General features: G+C 33.7%; 2 protein-coding genes across 10 annotated transcripts in view; one reads left to right on the top strand and one right to left on the bottom strand.

Moving 5' to 3' along the window:
• The window catches only part of LOC145945944 (uncharacterized), a 415,644-nt gene that overhangs the window by 32,733 nt on the left and 360,705 nt on the right, over nucleotides 1–22,206 (bottom strand). For both annotated transcript variants that reach the window (XM_083055252.1, XM_083055253.1), the window contains exon 10: nucleotides 3,734–3,773. In XM_083055252.1, the coding sequence (XP_082911378.1) occupies nucleotides 3,734–3,773 (40 nt within the window). The remainder of the gene's footprint in view (nucleotides 1–3,733; nucleotides 3,774–22,206) is intronic.
• The window catches only part of LOC145945928 (neural-cadherin), a 197,915-nt gene that overhangs the window by 11,419 nt on the left and 164,290 nt on the right, over nucleotides 1–22,206 (top strand). The gene's annotated exons all lie outside the window — the stretch shown is intronic.

The raw sequence follows: 22,206 nt of genomic DNA, 5'->3' as shown, positions 1-22,206 counted from the left end.
GAGAAGTAGAGAGAGAATCGTGAAACGTTTTAAAAATTGATTCGTTTCTCCGCATTTAGCGAGATCTTTCTCGAGTTTCAGGACAAAAGAAAGAAAGTGGACCTCCTTCTAAATCTGAGTTTATCGCGACTTGACAAGCTGAGTAAAAATTTTACATTATACATCTCCCTTCTTTTCTTCCCCCCTCTTCGCGATGTTCTCTATTTGAATCGTGTTATCCGAGTGACACCGATAAGGCCATTTATGGAGCTTGTCAATAGTAATTTCGATATCGACGTGCTATTACGTAATATCGAAATTCGATTTTGTCGCCTTTTCTTAGCGCGTATCGGCTTTGGTGGCAGGTAATCTCCCGCATTCGTAATCTCTCGCATCAAATCCGACAAATAACTTTGGAAAGCGTTTCGAAAACATGTATCGATCGTCCCATCCTACCTTATACTCTACCACAGACTCTCTTAATCGTTATTGAATATAAATAAGAAAAATGTATTGCGGTGAATTTTTTTCACACACAAAGCAATTAAACCTCTATTTTTTTCTATGAAATTATTTATATAAGTTTCTTTGTTTCATATATTGTTTTTCTATATTCTTCTTTTACCTAATATCTGCATATGTCTGAGTAACAAGAATTATTACTGTTGAAACTCACGTATCGAAGACAAACTTATCTACTATGTTTTAAACGTTTAATCAGAAATAAATTTATAGGTTAAGTAAAACGAATATAAATAGTATTATCGATTTTTTTATGTCATATAGAAGGCAATGTATATTTGCAATTGTACTTGCAGCAAATAAAAATAAAATAATTTCGTAACTTTGATAAGATTCTAGATTTTTTTCTTTTTCTATTTGTCTACAACCTTTGTCTATAAAATATATATATTGCGTTAAACATTTTTTAAATTCATATTTGCTTTAAATATGCAACTAATAATTTTATATTGCGAGAGAAATAATTACGGATTCTAATGGAATTCAAATAAGTTATAAGTTATCTATAATGTTTCATGATGTTTATGCAATCAGCCGTAATATACACAGAAATTATATATCGTTATAATTTTTAGTGTCTTCTCCGTCTTGCTTGATAAATTGGAGGCCTTTCCGCTTATAATGATTATTAATGAGGGTTATGAATCCTCGCGGTTATATGAATGAATAAAACACGGATGTAGGAACGCGAGTAAAAAGGTGGCTTCAAGGCAAAAAAGATGACCGTTCGCGGAAACATATGATTTAACGTACAATTTTCCCGGAGCTTGTTATAAATATCTAATCCTGTTACGCTTTATCAAAATTGTTAAATTCTATTAAAGATTTGAGATCGATGATACATTTAGTATTTTCAACACATCTATATTTATATAAAATAATTTTATATTTTAATTTAAATATAATTTTTGAATTATTATATGTAATATGATATGTATTTGGATTATCCTAATGATATATATGTATATATATATTATTATTATAAAAAAATACATAAATTGAGCAGTAAAATATTTAGAATAAATAACTTCAGTATGCACATTTACGAAACATATAAATCATATTTAAAAATATTGTAGATATTATATATGTATAAATATATTATTTATACATATATAATATCTACAATATTTTTAAATATGATTTATATGTTTCGTAAATGTGCATACTGAAGTTATTTATTCTAAATATTTTACTGCTCAATTTATGTATTTTTTTATTATTTATACATATATATATTATATTATAAATATTGTTCCTAAAAATATCAGAAGAAGATTTTGATGCTTTTCGATAAAAGAATGATACTTAAGGCGGACAGTATATCAAACATTTCTAACTAAAACAAAGAAGAAAAAATTAGCGCGGTCGTTATATAAAATAGTAGTTTTTTTTTCCTTCTCTCGACTCTTCACATTTCTTCCTCTCGACCTTGATCGAATGCAAACTCCGCGGGACACGCGCTAACGTTAAAGGCCCAAACATCCATACCAATTAGGAGCGTGTCCGCAATAGGCCAATAACGAACCCCAGGGGTGGGTTGCGACTGTCGCGAGGGAAATCTCTCACCACGAACCTCCTAGGTCGGTGATACAATGAACGAGAGGGTCGTTCCACCGAAGGGTGGAAGCACAATGAGAGTTCGAAGGATCGAAGCGGGAAGGTCGACAAAACGCAATTTTGTAAATAGGGAATAGCCAGGTCGAGATTATTCTAGGCGCTAGGATGATTCAATCGAGCGATTTTATAGCCGGCAGCTGCGAATCTCGGAGGAATGGAAGGAAGTCGCGGAGGGGAAGTTATAACTGTGCTGATTAAGCATTGTCAGGAGATATCAACCATCGGGATTATCTCGCGCGCGATTTACGTGAACGAATAACGTACTCGACGATCACCCTGACGACATAATGCTTGTTTTATCATTGTCCATTATCGCCATTACTTACTTGCGATCGTTCGTTTCAAAGATGGTGGAACGTGCAATAAATCTCGGTATCGATTTTAATCGAGTCGAAATAATGTTAGGGGAATTGCCTGAAAATTCCCTTAAAGAATGTCTGTTCATCGAGTCAAGTATCAAATTATATTAAACTGTATAAATAAAAATAAGTATTTAATCGAAAAGTATTTTATAACGCAGCTTTTATCTTAATAAAATAAATAAATTTATATCTTGAAGTTTCTTATTTTATTTCGATTAAATATCCTCTAATTAAAAGCGGAATTAGCAAGATATTGTTTCATAAATTGTCATAAAAAAATCATAAAATCACAATCAATAAAAAAACATTATATAGATTAATTTTTAACATGTTAATAAAAAGGTGGATAATATATAAATGTTATAAAGATTATTGATCATATAATATCTTAAAATTTATTGAACAATTTATTATTTAAAAGAATGATTTTGAGACCTTTCTAAAAAAGGCATGTTAAGTCGATTCTCGCAAGTATTGTTGCCTCTTCCGCGATGCTGATTGGCTGTCTTGATTCGCGTTGTGCGTTATATTCGTAGCATCAAAAGGCTCTTATCGCGAGGGTTAGCAGTTTGACAATTTGTGTGTTCAAAATAAAATTAAATAAAATAATAACATGTTTTAAATAATGTTTTAATACTTTAAATTCGATTAATATTTTTGACAGTTATCAGCTTATTTCTGTCAAAAAATATTAATCGCGGATAAAGTATTATAACATATTATATTACTTACAAAATATTATTATTTTAATATGTTGTAAATAATATAATATGTTATAAAATATATACTTTGTCCGCGATTAATATTTTTTGACAGAAATCAGCTGATAACTGTCAAAAATATTAATCGAATTTAAAGTATTAAAACATATTATTTAAAACATGTTATTATTTTATTTAATTTTATTTTTAACAAACTGTTAAACTAATCCTCGCGATGACAGCCTCTCGATGCTACGAATATAAAGCACAATGTGAATCGAAATAGTCAATCAGCATCACGGAAAAGGTGCAACAATACTTGCGAAAATGGACTTAACATGCCTTTTTTTAGAAAGGAATGTTATAATATTTTTAATTCGATTAATATTTTTGACAATTATCAGCTGATTTTTGTCAAAAAATATTAATCGCGGATAAGATATTATAACATATTATTTAAAACATGTCCTATTTTAATATTTTTAACATATTATATACATATACCCCATTACCGCTATAAAAATGTCATAAAATAAATTTCTCACTCACCGATACGTAGAATAGCGGAGTTGTAGTCCACAGCATTGATCTGAAAACAAAATATTCAAATTATGTATATACATATGTGTGTGTCGAATATCTCATATATACAATATAAATATGTAAGCTAGAATATTTAATTACCAAATTTTCGCTTTATTAATATTTTTTTACAGAAATTAGCTGATTAAAGCGTTAATTTGCTAATTAAATTTTAAAATAATAATATGTTTTAAATAATATGTTATAATACTTTAAACTCGATTAATATTTTTGACAATTATCAGCTGATTTCTGTCCAAAAATATTAATCGAAAATAAGGTAACATATTATAACATATTACAATATTACTATAATATTTTAATATTTTTAACATATTATTATTTTAAAATTTAATTAGCAAATTAATGCTTTAATCAGCTAATTTCTGTAAAAAAAACATTAATCGATGAGTTTAAACAAACTTTATTTTTTTTAAATATCTTTTTTAACATAAAATCGAAGAATAGCTCTTGTTGTTTTAGTATCAATAAAATTTAAATGTGAAATAGCTCATATTTTATTTTATTAAAATATTTTAACTTATGTGTAAGAAATGAAACCTTTTATAGTATATTGCTTACACAAAATTAGAAGAATCTTGACAACTGCAAATTTTTATTAAACAAGAATCGTTTCGAAATTGATAAAAATAAAAATAAAATTGGAAAAATTGCTGCGAGGAAAATTTAATGCGGTCGGAACATATTGCGAAGTCGGACAATATTGCCTTCGACAGAAGGTTATCGATACGTTTTCGCCGATGTAGGCAAAATGCGTTCTTGCAGAAGTGCGTCTCGCAGAAGTCAGGAACGATCTATTCGCAGGACGTGCAAGCTATTTTTACGGATCGGTCACACAGCGGATATATACATATACACGTGAATCGCCGAGTTAGCTGCACACCGTCAGGTTTTACATATCCGCCGAGAGAGTATTATGGAGTTTAGTCACGCCATATGGTGTCGATGGAGCGCAAAGGGTTGCGCCAGTCCTTGAGAGAGTCTAAAAAGCGCTCGCGCCGCTCAGTCTTTCATCTTGGAAATTTCCTCTCTCTTTCGTTCTTTCTTTCTTTCTCGAATAGCATCTCGAGGCTACTGCAGAGAAGGATTCCAGGGCTTTCTTTTGTGTTTGGACCATAGGCGCTCTTTACACGCGTTTCACGCTCGGCTGCCGTGTTACGCGCTTCCGCGGTTTCTCTGCCGCAAATGACGATGCGATACACGAGACCATTCATTTTTCGAGGGACAGTGACGCGTGAATATGCGAAGACAGAAGGTACCCGGGCACGGCGATCTTAATGACTCTTTGTCATCAGTTCTTTCAATATAGGCTCTAACAAATAGGCTCTCTTTACGCGTGTTTGGGTGTTGCGGACTTTCCTTTCTAGAATATTTAACTCGTCGTCACAATATATGCATCATGTCATCGCATATGAATGATCTGAATAATGAAATTTTTAATGAAAGAATTTGTAACTCTCTCTCTTTCTTTAAACTGCTTTACGTACAAAAGGAGAATTTTGCATATTTTGTATTTTCTTCGCCTATTGAGTCCTCAAAGCAATCAGAAACTTTCGTAATAAAAACAAATTTTTAAATATAAAATTTCATCGTTTGTAATAATCAAATGTCTTATGTAAATAATTATTTACTTAAATTACGATTATTTCCCCATTTGTTTTAATACTTCTTCATTGCTAATTCGGTCTTTATACCCATTTATATATAATATTATATATTATAAATATATATATATATATTATATAATATATATTTTACAATATATTTTATATAATATTATATATATACATATTATATATATTATATATTATATATATTATATATAAACCCAAAGTAGTTATACAGTCTAATTTATTTGCATGTCAGTATAATTTCAAGCTCGTTAATCGTTTAAAAAGGAGATTCATATGCTATGAAATGTGTAAGGAGAGTTTCAAATTGCGATTATATTCTTAAAATCTGTAAAAAAAAGTAAAGCCCGAGACCCTGTTCCTCGTCAGAGCATTCTCATAGTACGCGTCCCAAGAATTACGGGCATTACGCTTCTTATGTCTTCCACGGATTCTATGCACCGCGTAAATCCGGTTACGTATACGTATACTTTTCGAGCACACGTCGAGCGATGGCTTATCCGGGCTCACAAGACTTTCCTCGGGTTGACTAAAAAAAAAAAATTTTGAAAACCGAGAAGCACAAGTGGGTCGTTGCGATACCAACTTGATCCACTTTACTCTTAATGTCCTTGCAATATTACTCAAGAAAAATAAGAACCTGGACGGGCAAAGTGAACGTGGCGTGTTTTGCAACGATACGTCCCGTTTCATCTATTTCTTCGGGTACACGGAGGTCACTACACAGCAATGGCGTATGCTGGTATTACAGCAATTTTTATCGTTATATGTATTAATACCTTCCCATTTAAGTGTTAAGACTTGGTTCACATTAAAAAAAAAAAATTATTGAAAATGTAACCTCGCTTAAAGTTCAAAGGCAGTCAACTCTATTTTTATGTGATCATTTTTATATCATCGAATGTATCGATAAAATAATATTAAAATTATGATAAGAAAGTTTGTGTGCGTTATATAAAAAGTCGAAATCCAAGTTTGATTATATCAAGATTTATAAAATTGAATATTAGAAAACTTATATGTATACAGAAAAAAGTAGCTTTTCTCTTCAAACTTTGTTCAGGATAGAGTTCGAGAAAATTATTACAAATTTATTGCATAAAATAACATCGAATCTCGAAGCAAAGACATTATGTAGATAATATATTTTTCTTCTTTCTTAATTTCTCTCCTGACTTTTATTATAATAAAAATATAATTTAGAGTTTGACTTAATAAAGAAAAATTTAAACGTGTGATATTTATACACATTCAACGTGTTTACAAAATTTAAACTTTTTTTTCCAGAAAACAATTGTATTCGCGCTTTAAATATTATATTTTCCCATCTCTTTTTCTCGACAATGTGCGTGTAAGAAAATACTCGTGTGAAATCGGTGCGGTAGATTGAAGTGTGAATAAAATGTTGCATTAAATTTTGCATTAATATTTCTACACGCGAGAGAGCCGTTTAATGCGATTATACAGTCGTTGTGTATATACCGGGACGAGGAGAGAAACGCGTTGGCAATGTACAATTCTGTCAAGTCATTTATTCCGTTACACGAGATATATCTTTCGCCATTTGAGTTTCGTATATTCAAATAGGTAGCCCCCAACGCGTCGCGTGTCCCTTTTGAAATTCTGGCATATTTATTCCATCGAATGGAAATATTCCCTCGCGCATCAGAAAATCGCGAGCGCGACATTCGAGCAAACTGCGAAACTGTATATTGCCGATCTACGAGATCCGAAATTTTAACATAAAATATTTGTGTCGCGGATTGAAGTTCTCTAACAATCCGTGAGATTACACTTGGATGTAAATGCGCGTATCTCGTGCGTAACTCAAAGCTAAAACGATCAAAGATGATAAATAAACGCGCATGTTTTTCTCTTTCTCTCATTTGTTTTATATCTAAAATAATTAATCTAAGAATAAATAATTCATAAAAAAATATTATACACAATATTAATTTATCTAATATTAATTTATCTAAGTCTATTTTTATCCGTTTATTTATCTGAGAAGTGAGCTAACAATAAATTATAAAATAAACATTAATCTTTCTTTCTGTAAATCTGTTTTTCTCAGATAAAACTATGAATCCAATTAACAATTAGATATTATCAGGTTTATTAATGTTCTCTATCTAAAAGTTTACCGACTCTAAAGCTGAACTCGTTTAATTCACCATGGATAGAAATTAGGTCATAATAGCTAGCACGTGCACGCGCAAAATAATCTGGAAAAACAAATTTTCTAGTGAAAACAATACAATATGATTCACAAAGAAAACTGCAAACATATTTGCATTCAATATGAAAGAGTTATACACACTTTCGTGATTTTTATCCATAACAACTTTTTATGTTTCACAGCCACTCTTATTTTCAGATAAATAAAGCAAAATCGATAGAATAGATTAATATCATGATATCGTGAAGCTAGCTAGCTGATGTTAATATAGATCAATTTGAAATAGATTAGAGCTGCTAAATAAAACTAAGAGATATAGTTAGGATAAATTATAGAGTGCGAAAGGTTGTTGAAAAATGGCGGGCGCGTTAGAGATCAAAGTAGTATCGTTCAGTATCAAAAGAAACGTATATGTGGCAATCTCTCTCTCTCTCTCTCTCTCTCTCTCTCTCTCTCTCTCTCTCTCTCTCTCTCTCTCTCTCTCTCAGCGGAGTGTATATTCCCTCCTGATATATTCTTCCGTCTCTCTAATGACATGGCTCTGCCCAAACATCTGGTGGATCCCAGCGTGTTCATTGATTTAGTGAGACGGTCGAGTCGTCCGATAGCAGGTTGCTAACCCATCACGGACATCCTTCCATCAACATTGTACGAGCATGCGACAGCCACGACGACACCGTTTTGTAGCATAACAATGAGATGTACATGACACGCGCTATATGTATTAACCCTTTGGGATTCAGAATAATTTTGAGATAGGGTGGAGGGGCGGAGAGTAGAATATTACGTCTAAATTCCGACTTCATCAACGTGTCTTGCGTGTTTCGCCTGACAAAATAACATAAATTTCCATAATTTGCAAAGGAAACATCCTTTCTAAATTATAATTGTCAATTGTCATATCTTTGATAACATGTTCACTTTTGTTTCATATAAAATTATCTGATATATAAAAATGACTTTTAATTCTATTTATTATAACTCTTAATGTAAATGAAACAAAAAATATAAATATTATATTACAAATATAAAAATATAAATATTGGAAAAAATTAATTAAGATTATTAAATGTACTTTAATGTGTTCAAAACTTTGAAAAGCCGATGGAAAATAAATAGAAGTGATTAGCCATGGAAAAATTCATCTTCAAACCCCGTTATTAAATCGATGTTATCAATGGTTACAATTATTATATGACAAACGATGAAAAACTCCGATTAATGTTATATTTACTAAGCGAGTCTGCGTTAACATCCGGCATTTTTCCGTGCAGCTCCTAATTATCAGATGTCGTGATCCTACAGTGTTCATTATGAACTCAGTCATTACACGCGCGAGCGAAGTCGTCGCAATTTTTTTTCATTTTCCAATCTCGTTAGAATCGCGATTTCGGTCGAATTATGCAGTCTCGCGGCGACTGATACATCAAGCATCGAACAATGATTCGATAATATTCGAGTAGATGGGAATATCGTGTGTTACGTTCGAGTCTTTCTTTTATTTCTTTTTTTTTTTACTTTAATAGAGAAAGAATTATTTTTTTAGAGAGAGATACCACGATGATACATTTGTGTCATCACATTTGGGACGTGGAAAATAAATGAGTTCTTGTGCAATGATGCGTCGCAAAAAGTGAATCGAGATCATGTTGTGAAAACGAGAGATTCCTGGATTCTTTTTATGCGAGAGTTATATTCCACATATATGCATCACTGTAGGAGAATCTCACGTTCGGGGAGACACAGACATATACGTGTCTCTTCATGCGTATCCGAAAGATGTATAATATATTAAATGATTTAAATATCAAGATCGTTATTTCTCTCTGTATCATCAAGGAAATAACTGTAGATTTTGATTCGACAATTCAGATTTATATAACGCGTACATGATTTACACGAATGACAAGAGACGTTATCATCTTTTCATTAATGAAAAATTTCGATTCATTAATTTATTGAAAAAAAAATTGTATTGAGATTAAATGTTGGATGTTTTATAATATCTTATGCTGTCATCTAATAAAATAGCTTGAAAAATTCATGTAAATACATATATTATTGAAAACTATTTTTTTATGCGTTCAACACCTTTTTTGTGTTAGATAAGATTTTTATAAGAGGCGACAGATGTCGTTATCGCTTTATTATCAACAGCAACCGCGTTAAGGATCATTAACCGCGCTATAGACTTGACTTGATCTATTTGACAAAGGTATATTAAATCTATGGCAGCTGGCATTAATGACATTGCTATTGATATCGAAATAATGCATCGGAGAGGATCCCCTTATTGCTTCGTTAATAGAAATATGACTGGAGATAATTCTACGACCATTATTATACTGTGAGAAATCTATTACCGCAGGGAAGAATTATCCCGCGCGGGCAAATGCCTTAATAGAGCGGTTCGCGGACGAAAGTACAGGTGCACGAAGGAATCCTGAAAGTTTTTAAACGCTATCGCGACGTGCGAGAAGAATCGTCGAGGAAACTTCGCAGATTAACTGCCTCTAGCAATAATATAGCGAAAGAGAAGGAGCAAGAGTGGGAGAGAGCAAACGAGAGGAAGAGAGAGCGGGAACGTGATGGCGGAGGCAACAAGGGTGGTTTCAGACGCATGCAACCGCTATCGATTGACAACCCTCGACCCCACCAGCGCTGCTACGCCATCACCACCGCTACCACCACCACTACTACCACCATAGCAATAATACCAGCACGTTCTCAAGCCGCTAGGCAGCAACGGCGACGTCCGTCGTCGTCTCTCCTGGCTTTTCTCTCAATCAATTCAAGTAACCTCTCTTCTCTCTCGCTCTGAGGTCTTATCAGACTCGTTTCAACAATTCATACCTCTGAATCGCATGAGATTCAACTTTAACTCTCGCGAACTCGCGCTCTCTCGCAATTATATGAAATTATAAGTCATAGCACTTTTGTATAATCTCTCCGATCGTCGAGGATTTTATCTCGAGAAGAAATTTTCTTTCTTTTCCTCTCTTTTCTGTTCTTTTTGCATTTCCACGATTTTCATTCATTATTTATCCCCGATGTTTCCTATTATTCTACGTATGCTCGAACATTTATAGTTGTATAACTTCCACCGGTTTGTATAATCTTTGACTGATCCTTAGAGAATTCTCAATCCCAGAATAAAATAAATTTTTCTGCCTCTCTATATTCCCTCTCTTTTCCCATATCCTCGCTTCTATTTCTCTCTGAATTTTGTATCCGCTTTTAAAGCTCTATCAAATTATACATTATATCAGTTTGTATAATATCTGTAATCGCTCTCGGGAGATTCAATCCCAGGATAAAGTAAAGTAGTAATTGTATCTCACTCTGTTTCCATTTTTCCCCTCCTTTTTTCCTCCTCTCTGCCCGTATTTCAGACCTCTTCGCTTATTCATCTTGTTCCTGTCCCTCTCTCTGGAAACGAGTTTGCACATTCATATAGTTGCAATGTAAAAATTAAAACGTACTCGCGTGTTCGAATATATTATTTTTGATCGTCCGTAGGAGAATTTAATATCAAAATGAAATAAACTTTATCTATCTTGTTTTTAATACATTTTTCCTTTCTTTTCCTCAACGATTCTACCCCTTTTTATCCATTTCGTCTTTGTTTCTCTTTACACAATGTTTTCCCTAATGCCGCAAATACGCGTGTGCTCCTTGGACCGAAACGCGTTTGTCTCCTCGTTTGTCGACTCTCTCTTCCACTTTGGCTCCCTCTCTTGGCAACGCAATCCGCCACCCCCGTCAGCTCTCTTGCACTTCCTCCTTCATCTCTCTCTTTCTCTGTCGGCCTTCCACACTCTCCTACCCTATCTATATCGTTTCACCCGCGCTCTTTGCCTCGTCTGCCACGCTCCAGAATGCCTTCCCCGCTGAGAGTTTGTCGTCGTCGTCTCGGTCGACTCCCCGTGTCGCTGCGGGATTTCCGCAGACCCCTGTCCTAGCGTCCCCTTTTATCAAGAGATGCCCAGAGCGCGGCGGCCGAGACCGAAGGAGACAGATAGATCGCTAAGTTCTGACTCCTCCCTTTCTCGCCGACTCCCGACAACAGGAGAGAGAAAGAGAGGAAAATGGTGGGGAAGAAGGTGGTGGAAGGTCAAAGACGCCAAAAAAGGGCGGAAAGGGAAGAGACGACTAGAGGGTGCGACGAGGATCGACTAAAGGATATTAAATGACGCGGGAGAAAAGAAGAGGGATAGATTAAAAGGCATCGTAAAGAGAGAGAAAGAAGGAAGAAGAGAAAAAACAGAAAAAAGGGTAGAGAGGTAAAGGAAGGGAAAATGGCGTCCTCCAACCCAGCAGCAGCCAAATATTTTACGAGCTAAACTGCGCCGGCGGCCTTTGCCCGCGAGAATCGATGTGCAAAGATCAGACGTCGCGTCGCGGGTGGTTCCTGCCTCCTTCCTGACTCGACGCCAGACTCGCTCGATGGCCGATTATATAGCGGAGGAAAGTGAAGAATCCTTCTTCTTGACCAGAGAAAGATTTTTCGATTTCCGATGTTCTTCTCGTAAATGCGAAAGTCCTCGGCGTCTTCGACGTATCTCACGTTTTTACTAGCCATTTCTCTCTTTCTCCCTCGAGACAGGAAGTTGTAATTATCGAAGGAAATAAAGGGGGCGAGGAGGAGCTCCGGAGAATTTGCTCGAATGGAAAGTGGAGAATCTAGTTAACCGAATGCCTGCGGCGATCCGCTGGGAGAACTCGCCGCTGTTACTATTGGTTACATGACTGCGTCGAGTCAGAAAAGTATGTAAAGTGTACGGAGTATAAAAACTATATAAGTTCTTTGATTTTAAAGGCACCGGAAACAGATATATTGTTATTGTGATTATTGTCCATTTGACGTTCGCGAAAGATTGCTATATAATACTAGCGTGAAATACATTACACGTCAGTTGTATGCAAAATTACATTAAACATGGGGTTTTTGGAGTTTATAATAGTCGTGCGGTTGACAGCAAGAGAGAGACGCATGGCTACACGTCGTACATAAATCGCTGTAAAGTTTGGTCGCGGGTGCCGGAAGAAGTTACACGAGGTGTAACTTCTGAGTTACGATGAGGGCACTAACCGTAAATGGGATATACGAGATACCGAAGGGAACTGAACGAAAACATCTCACAGGTGACAGACTGTGTTTTATGTCAAATATAAATCGTTTCGGAGTTATTTTCGAATGTTTCATACATTTATAGGTAGCATTAGCGATCTTAAATTAAAGAGTGAACATCGATTGAGCCTATTCTTTATAAAAATACGCGATAGAACTCAGAGAAAAATTAAATTAATATTTTACTTTAATAAAAATTATGCATAATTTTACTTTAATAATAATTTTAAATAATATTACTAATTTTAATAATTTAATAAATAAAATAAAATTAAATATACTCGATTGAGCAAACTTGAATAATGGATAGATTTCTGGCAACGTAGCGCGACGGAAAATTACCTTAAAATTTCTCGAAAACTACGTCTCAGCAGAATTTCTCGAGACTGTCTGAGGCAAGATTCAATTCACGAGTGCAGGAAATGCACACCGAATTTCCCGTGCTGTGTGCTTCACATGGTAATACACTTTCACGTGTAGCCGAAAAATCTTATATATACCCGCATTCCGCAATTCTCTCTTCCATGGTCCCTATCCGCCTCCATTTTATCGCCACCGAGTTTCCCCTCATCCGACGATATCAGGGTTTGGCTTTCATCGTGGTGAAATCCGTCGACGATGGAAAATCGGCCGCGTGCCGACACTCTCGACTACAGATTATCCAAAGAAGCTGCGCATTCTCGATCGATCGCGGGTTATTACACACCTTCCCCTTCCCTCCCCCTCAAATTAATCGAGCGCGCTTTAAGGTAGGATGTATCATTGCTCAAATTAATTAACGGAGAAAAGAGGAAATTACATTATTATCGCACAGAATATCCCGGAATCTCTTTCTTTCGTATAAATATTTTTAAATCAAAATTTGTAAAAATATCTGCCTATTTTAATTAAGAGAGAGAGAGAGAGAGAGAGAGAGAGAGAGAGAGAGAGAGAGAGAGAGAGAGAGAGAGAGAGAGAGAGAGAGAGAGAGAGAGAAAGAGAGATATATATCAATATATAAATGAAAATATCAAATAATAAATTTCACGAAATAAGCTTCTGAAATAAAAAATATCAAAAATATATAAAACTTTAATCTCGATCTATAACTGTAAGTAGACTTTTATATATATTTATTTAGCATTAACCAGTTTTTAAGTTATATTAGAACCGATGATATTTTATGAGAAAGAAATACGACCAAAAGATACCAGGATTTAATGTTAAAATTCAAATTATTACAACATTGGTCTGTTTCAAGGAGTATATAAAAGGAAGCACGAATAACTTGGGACACCATGTATTTCGTGTCCATTGTCGCTGATTGTCGGAGAGACTTGCTCTCCAAGTTCATCAGGGTTACCGGCAAACTATCCCGAAGTGATCGTGAGACGTGCTACATGAAGTTCGTAGCAACTAATGGTCTCTGACTCGCTTAAGAACAGGCGGATCCTCGTTATGATATTTCAGTGGGAACTGAAATGCTGGTATCTCGCCCACGATGTTAGAGCCCCCAATCGTCGTCCGGAAATTTTCGAGATAAATATGTGTCTGTCTACCGACCATAGAAAACACTACCGAATTAATCCCGACGATTTTTCTTGCGCTTAGAATCTGTCCAGAGATCACATCCATCTTCGACCGTGAAGAATGTAAAACAATCCGCGGAATAGTATCGTGAGGGTTAGATTACATCAAACATCCGTTGGGATATTTCGTGACAAATTTGGGGATGATCCTTGCAAAAGTTTGCCGAGACGCTATTTGTTTCTGTATCTCTTTTTGTTGAAGCTTATAATACTAAATATATATATATTCACACAAAATAGTAAATAGTAAATAGTAAATAAAAATTCTTAATTATAAAATTTTTAATATTGTGACATAATTAAGCAGGAATGCAGCAACTTGTGCAAAGATTATGTCACCTTGTTAAATTCGATTTTGTATAATTTAAATAATTATTTAAATGCGAACGTCATTATAGGAATTGCATCGTTATTTGATTTTATCGCTCAAAATATTCCGCGATAATTAACGACTTGTCCAACAAGTGCTTTTTCTCCAGAAGCAATTACAGCGAGCTGCATGCGTCGCGGTACTAGCGTATAGCGACTAATTAGAGTCAGGTGATGACTCGAACGACTAATTTGCTTTTAAATTTGTTTTATGAAATGACCACTAAATTTACAGAATAAATAACTTGGCAAGAATAAAATACACAGCATGTACAACGGAAAATGTCATGTTAATGAAATGACGCTTGTTTTGTGAGATACAGTTAAAACTGAAATGCTGAAAAGATCATTAATGGCGTACAATCAACCCCTTAATTTTAGGCAATTATTGGAAAAAGATTAATAAATAAATAGAAAATTATACGACAAAAAATATAACAATAAAATAAGATAATAAAAAAATCAATAAAAAACATTTAAAATTATATATATAATCAATAAAAAATATAAAATTATATATATATCATAATTTAAAAAATTATATATACATATATAATTAATGAAAAAATATATAATTAAATATATGTACATAACACGTTACTGTATCTTATAATTGTAGTAACCGCCATTAAATCGCGCTATTAAACAGCTCTTAATTAATCCATTGGCACTTGAAACGTCAAACGGACAGAGGAAGCTCAGACCGGATCATATTTCGCGGACGAGAGGAGGAAGGTCGCGAGGGAATATCGCCAGGCCGGAGATGATATTCCGGTTTCCGAATTTACACAGCAAATTACCGTCTCTACGGGGGTGAAGAAAGAAAGATCGATCGGAAGTCTCTTTGGCGGCGCGACGACTTGTGCCGATGCGCTCATTAACCCCTCATTAACCCCGTTCACGATTACAGTACGCACGATTCATCCCTCCCTCCTGTCATCGATCTTCTTCCTTTTTATTCTCGGTCTCTCGCGCTCTTACCACGACCCTCCTTTGTTCGTTACAACGGACATTCTGCCGTCGTCCAGACGGCCGCGTCACTTTCTCAGAAAGCATTACGCAGCTCGTTAGCATGTGCTCTCCCCGGCCACTTAATTGGCTCAATGGACCTCTTCACGTTCATCGCTAATCGCTGACACGAGAGCGCGGCCATATAGCCTGAAACTCGGCTCTTCTCCGGCGAAGTATGCATATGTATGTATGGATGATCCGCAGCTCGTTCGAAATATTTTAAATTTTATCACGTACTATTGGTTTTTCCGTAGGGAAGACTACTACCGTCAAGAGGTGACGGACGAGTCGAGTAAAGAAATTTTTATGAGCGTGTTCCGAAACCGTTCCACGAAGTCGTGACTGTATTAATTTAAAATGTCGCGTCGCCGTTAAAAACGAAATGAAATTACTTTATCTGCTCTTATGAAAAATCAATCCCGTATTTTTCCACTGAAAAATGTGTTCGCTTAATCTACAAAAAAAAAAAAGTTATAAATTTTTAAATAATTTTATTAGATATTAGGTATGTCGTAAGTTCTTTCTCGAACAGAAAATATCAAACGTCAGCGCAAATTTCTTTAACTGGATAATATCTTATAATATACGGTTATCCAATTTAAAAGGATATACGGCGAGAAAGAGAGAGAAGGAGAGAAAAAGTGAAACTTTTGCGGAACACTAAGAGCGATACTTCGCTAAACTTGCACAGACAGCAGATGAAAAGATTAAACGGTCCCTCTAATCCTCGAGGAGGATCACAGGGTGCACTAGGAAATATCGCACGCGCATGGCCTCTAATAAAAGAGAGAGTGTGGCTCGCTCCTTCTAATAAGGATACCTCCCCGCAAACAGCTGCCTTCGGCGGTCTTAAATCACCCTTTCGACGTTGCACGTGCAAAGTGTTTGTTAAAACGACACGCACGGCATATCAATTTTCATCGCCACGTAAAGTACAATGTATATCCTCCCGTATATATTTTACTTCGATCTACGTTCCGCTGCCTGCTCGTGCACCTCTATGCGAAAGGTGAGGTGAGCCATTACATACACTTGGCCCGGACAATCGCTTCGTTACCTCTGAAAATGAGCGCCTCTTTAAGAGGGCGAATTAACGAAAGAGATGTCAGAGATGTCAGTGTGCAAATTCAATTTGAATTCAAATTCATATTTTTTCTATCGTCCAAAAAAATTTTGTAATTGTATATTATCTGTAACGCGATTTTATTTATACAATTATATAGTAAATTTTATTTATATATTTTTTTATATTATATTTGATTTATATATTGTATTTTTTATTTATATATTATACTGAATTTTATTTAGACACATAAGTCAAAACTTCAGTAAAGCTACAAATTATCTATTTACGCTCTGAATATATTACTACAATTAATATAAAATATATAATTATATAAAGAGAAAATATTTGTAAATATTTTGTTAATGATACTCTTATGCAAATGCACGATTTCAATTAGATGCTAATTGCAATGTAAATTACTCCAAAATCATTACAGTTAACAGTCAACAGTCAACATGCGAATAATAGCGAACAATGGGCGAAGAAATGCATTGTCGCGCGCGTTTTCCAAAATAAATTTTCCATCATATTTGTTGAAAAACCAACCAATATTACAAAGCAGTGCGTCAAACCGCGAGAAAATCGAAGCTATCGATAGCCGAAGCTTTTTAATCCACGGGTTCTTGACCCGCTGATTGGTTGATTAAAATTGTCGCGGCATCGCATCAGAGGCAAATACACCGCCGTCAGTCACACGTTGGCTTTTTTTGCGGCAATCCCCGTTTTGCCCTACCTAACCGGCCCCGGTTTACTTTAAAATTGATACTGACGTTAACTGACGGCTTGTCGATTCGGACTGCATTCACGCCGAAACCCCGCGTCCGCCGAAATGCCTCATTTTATAAGCGAAACGAGCAACCTCTCCTCTTCCCCCTAATGCAAACTGCGATATGCGTTTTCGTCCCGCGTTCGCGAATTTTTGCCGCGATGAAAAAAAAAAAAATTTAATCCGCGTTCGCGCATAGAGTTTTAGTGTAGTCAAATATTAGTTTGTCGTCGGTGAGACGAACACGTGGATTGAAATGTTGACAGTTTGTTCCTCTCCGATTTCTTTTGATCGAGTGTTGAGTTTTGCGCGAAGAAGCTTGTTTCGTGTATTTTCGACAAGCTAAATATCCTTTCTAAACTCGTTATGTTTCTCTTTTTATCTTTATCTGTTTATCTATCTGTATGCATAAAAATAAATTTTAATTACTTGTATCTAGTATTAAATACAGAAAAGAGGACTCGAAAGAGTAAAAGTTTAAATACATATTTTTAAATACAATTAATTAAAATGTGTTTATATGTTTGACAAAACATTTGAAAAGCTACGAATGAATAATTGATTTAACTTTAATAAGTTTTCTCTCAAGATTTTTAATTTAATATGCAAATTTTGCGCTTAATTTATCTTTCGTGATGTATTGTTAATTAACTGTATTATTAACAGTATTAGCAAATAATTTCATTTAAAAAGGAAAATGCAAATATTCAAGTATGAATAAGTATATTCTCGTCGAGTTTTTTATGTTAAAATTTTTAATCAAGAAAGAATTTTATATATATACATATATTTATTATATGTTATAACTAGCATACTTTAATAATTTATCATTGAATAACAATTGACTAGTAGCATTTATAAATGACAAGACATTCTGCAAATAAAATTTATTTTTACGTCAGTGACCTAATGACTAATTAACTTCATTAAGAAATAATACAATTGGATAAAAAATTCTTGAATCTTCGATTAATAATTCTTAACATTTTTCTTCAACAAGAGCAACAGATCAAATATATAATAGTTTTCGTGCCGACTCTTCGTCTCGAATCAGGCAACTTGTTCGATGAAACAGTTACGTTGTTTCGATACAACATTCACCAAACAGCGTTTGTATGCAAACCGTATATCCGTACATTGAACCGAATAGTGATGCCCGATTAAAATTCGTGTTCCTAGCAATTAGCGTATATTTTTTCCGACAACGTCAACACAGTGTTTTTTTTCAATTGCGTGTTACATTATACGGAATGAATGAGAGCAGTTACATTAAAATAACGATACTTTTTAAGCAAAATAACTAAATAACTAAATAAAGTCAATAATGCGATTTAAATGGTCATATTTTAATTATCAGTACTGTTTGTTATGTATGTATATGTTCATTTTAATGTATTTAATAACCTTTGTCTATTAATTATTTCTCTTGTTTCTTCCTTAATGTTCTTAATAACATAGATTTAATAACATTCCTAAATATAGGTCTAGAACCATTCATACATTTCCAATCTTCAACATTTGGAATTAATACGTGATACATAATAATATCAAACACACTGCATAATATTAAATATTATTACTTGCTGTATCATATTCATAAGTATTGAATAATTATTATGTATTTCGTATTGAATGAGTTATTTCGCCATATAGAAATTAATTGTTTTGTTTTTGCGAGAGAGAATTTAAAACTGTATGTAACAGAATGTTTTTTATAATAATTATCATTCAGCAAGTTGACTCGTAATGGGAGCAATATTTTTTCTGAACATAACTCAAGTCTTTAATCGCGATCGAAATTTGTTATCCTACAGTGATTTGCGAACATGCATATACATGGTTTAGTATTTGCGCGATGGCAGACTATGATAAACAAATGTAGTCGCTTACGATTGTGTTTTTCAATCCCGAAGTACGTTTCTATTTACTAGCTTACCGATTCGAACAAATATGTGCTTTACCCATATATGGAACACAGTTGGAAAACAACTGTAATTGGTCATTTTTCTTTCTTTTTCCGAGCAATCTAGGATTATAAAAAAAATTACAATGTTATTTTTTTTTTTTTTTTAATAGAAAATTCGTCTTTACACTTATTTTATTCCGCGACATAAAAATAACTACATATCTTTGATGATGATATTGCTAACCAAAAAACATATTATATAACTATTTATATATAATTATTTATATGAGATAAATAATTTTACGCAAGTCGTGTTAAATCAGCGTCAATTCCGAATGCAACTAGTCTATACTTTCGTGCAATCATGAGTACTTGATCCGATTGCACGTGAGTATACCATGTATCTCTAACGAGTCAATTTGTATGCATAGAAAATCAGAAAGCATCCGCTAACTATTTCATCACGTTCGCTTGAATCAATGTCAACAAATAGTGATCCTCTAACATAAACAAGATTTAAAAAAAAAATAGATATAAAAAATAGATGTTGAATGCTAATATTTACATTTATTTAGAAAAATTAATAAATTTGGGAAATTATTCCATTTTTAAGTATTTGAGAGCAATACATTTTTTAAGAAAGTTTGTTTTCTTTATCTTTGAATATAAAAAAGTCACCGCGCGTTAAAATACATAAACGTTAATTAATGTGCATTAATTATTCTATTATTCTGCGCAAAGATATTTATCGAAGTAAATCGATTTCATGTTACAAGAGCTAATTAACCTTGTTTGTATTCCATAATCAATTGCAAAGAATATAAACGCATGGTGACAGGTAGATAAAATGCAAATTTTCTTTTAAGATATAAATTTCATTAAATGTTAATATTCACATTCATTCAGGAAAATTTATTTTAAAAAATTATTCTATTTAAGTATTTGAGATTTGAGTATTTGAGAATATATTTTTAAAGAAAAAGTTTGTTCTCTATTTTTGTATAAAAAAGTCACAGCGTTAAAATAAACATGACGATAATTAATATGCATTAATTATTCTGCGCGAAGGCATTTATAGAAGTAAATCAAATTCATGTTACAAGAGCTAATTAAGCTCGTTTGTGTTCCATAAAAATAAAAAAAGAAATATAAATGTATGATGACAGGTGGAGAAAATGCGAATACTTTGTCTCGATAGCGATCGCGTTTGAGAATCTACGACGGATAAAGCATGCCTTGTATTCTTTCGTAGAAATCGCAGACATAATGAACACTCCGCGATGCACAAAACGAGGGCTTTACGCTACGAGAGGTTTGTGGCAATATGCTCTTTGGCGCATTTAAATGCCCTTTCTTCCGTTGTTGTAAGGATCGTACCTGGATCCAATGATAAGATTACTAAACTAAGCCTTTGGAATTACGATGGAGAACGAATAAAGTGCGTTTAAAGCGTCCTTCACAAAGCGATCGGAGCAACTCGCAGTTTATTATGTCTTGAACGATCTCTCAGCTGCAAATAAGTCACCGTAATACGAGTAAATATATTTATCGACACGGCAATTTTGAAATCTCATTATTCATTCTATACATTGTAAAAATTAATTATACTTCAAATACTAACAAAAAAGCAAATCTATATAAGATAAATAAATATTGAAGCATATTTTCATTTTTGAAAATTTTATAATTTAGAAATAAAATAATATAATTTATTAATAAAAAAATAATCCCAGAAATTATAATTTTATAATTAAATAATAATTAAAGAAATATTTATGCTATAAAAATTGAAGTAAGCTTAATATCTCGAAATGTGAATTTGTATCTACATGGAAATTGAATTTTTTACGAAACGAGTTATAGCTGAAGTTTTTCTATTTTATGACGCGTGAATGAAATCCCTATCCCTATAATGTCGTGGAGAGCAGCGATTTTCCTTTCTCGTTCACCGAGTGGGAAATAAGAGCGATCCAAAGAGCGCGAATTTAAACCGTGACATAAGCCTATTAGCCTGACAAGATTTATCCGGCAGCCCACGCGATTTCACGCAGTCCATTTGGAACGGTTTTATATAAAGGTCGGTAAGGTTCTTCCGAAGTTCATCTATTATAGCGCGCGTTTCGTTAGGAATTACAACGAACCGCCGCGTGAAGGAAACGGTTTCAGTGATTATCGTATTTTATTTATTTATAACTTTGCTCCTCTCGTTCTGTGAATACACTCTCGAGAATTTCGCGAAAGAAAGTCAGAATTAAAACTTGCGGAATCCCTCGGAAGTTTTAATTCTGAGACAACAGTAAAATTTGTTTCTTTACCTTTGCACGATTATTCCAAATGACAATATTGAAAGAGTGTCAAATGTTTACAATGAAGAAATTTTTCCGCGAGATTTTTCTAATTACAGAATATAAAATAAAACATAAAAATTAAAGAAATTTTCAGCTTTCTTTCTATAGCTCAAATAAATGATTCTGACAGCAATTTACTTATATTATCAAATATTGAACAATTGCGCTATTATAAGTAAATATAATGAAATATAAAATTAAATATGAATTAAATAAAATATAAAAATATAAATTTGATAAATAATACACTTTATAGTTTTTCTTTAATTTAAAATTGGCAAACAACGAGTTAAAATGATTCTCTTTTCTGAGAAGGTGAAAGATATCGTGAGAAATCAGAAACTCTGCTTCTATAAATTGAGTTGATAACTAAAATTGGAGCATCAAACATGTTGCGTGTTTTGTGAAATGTAATTTTAGGTATTTCTCTTCTGCGATATTATG

Source organism: Prenolepis imparis, unplaced genomic scaffold, assembly GCF_030444845.1.
Source record: "Prenolepis imparis isolate NDT839.2.m4 unplaced genomic scaffold, iyPreImpa1.0 SCAF_15, whole genome shotgun sequence".
In the NCBI taxonomy this organism is placed as follows: Eukaryota; Metazoa; Arthropoda; class Insecta; order Hymenoptera; family Formicidae; genus Prenolepis; species Prenolepis imparis.
This window is presented reverse-complemented; position numbering and strand designations above follow the sequence as displayed.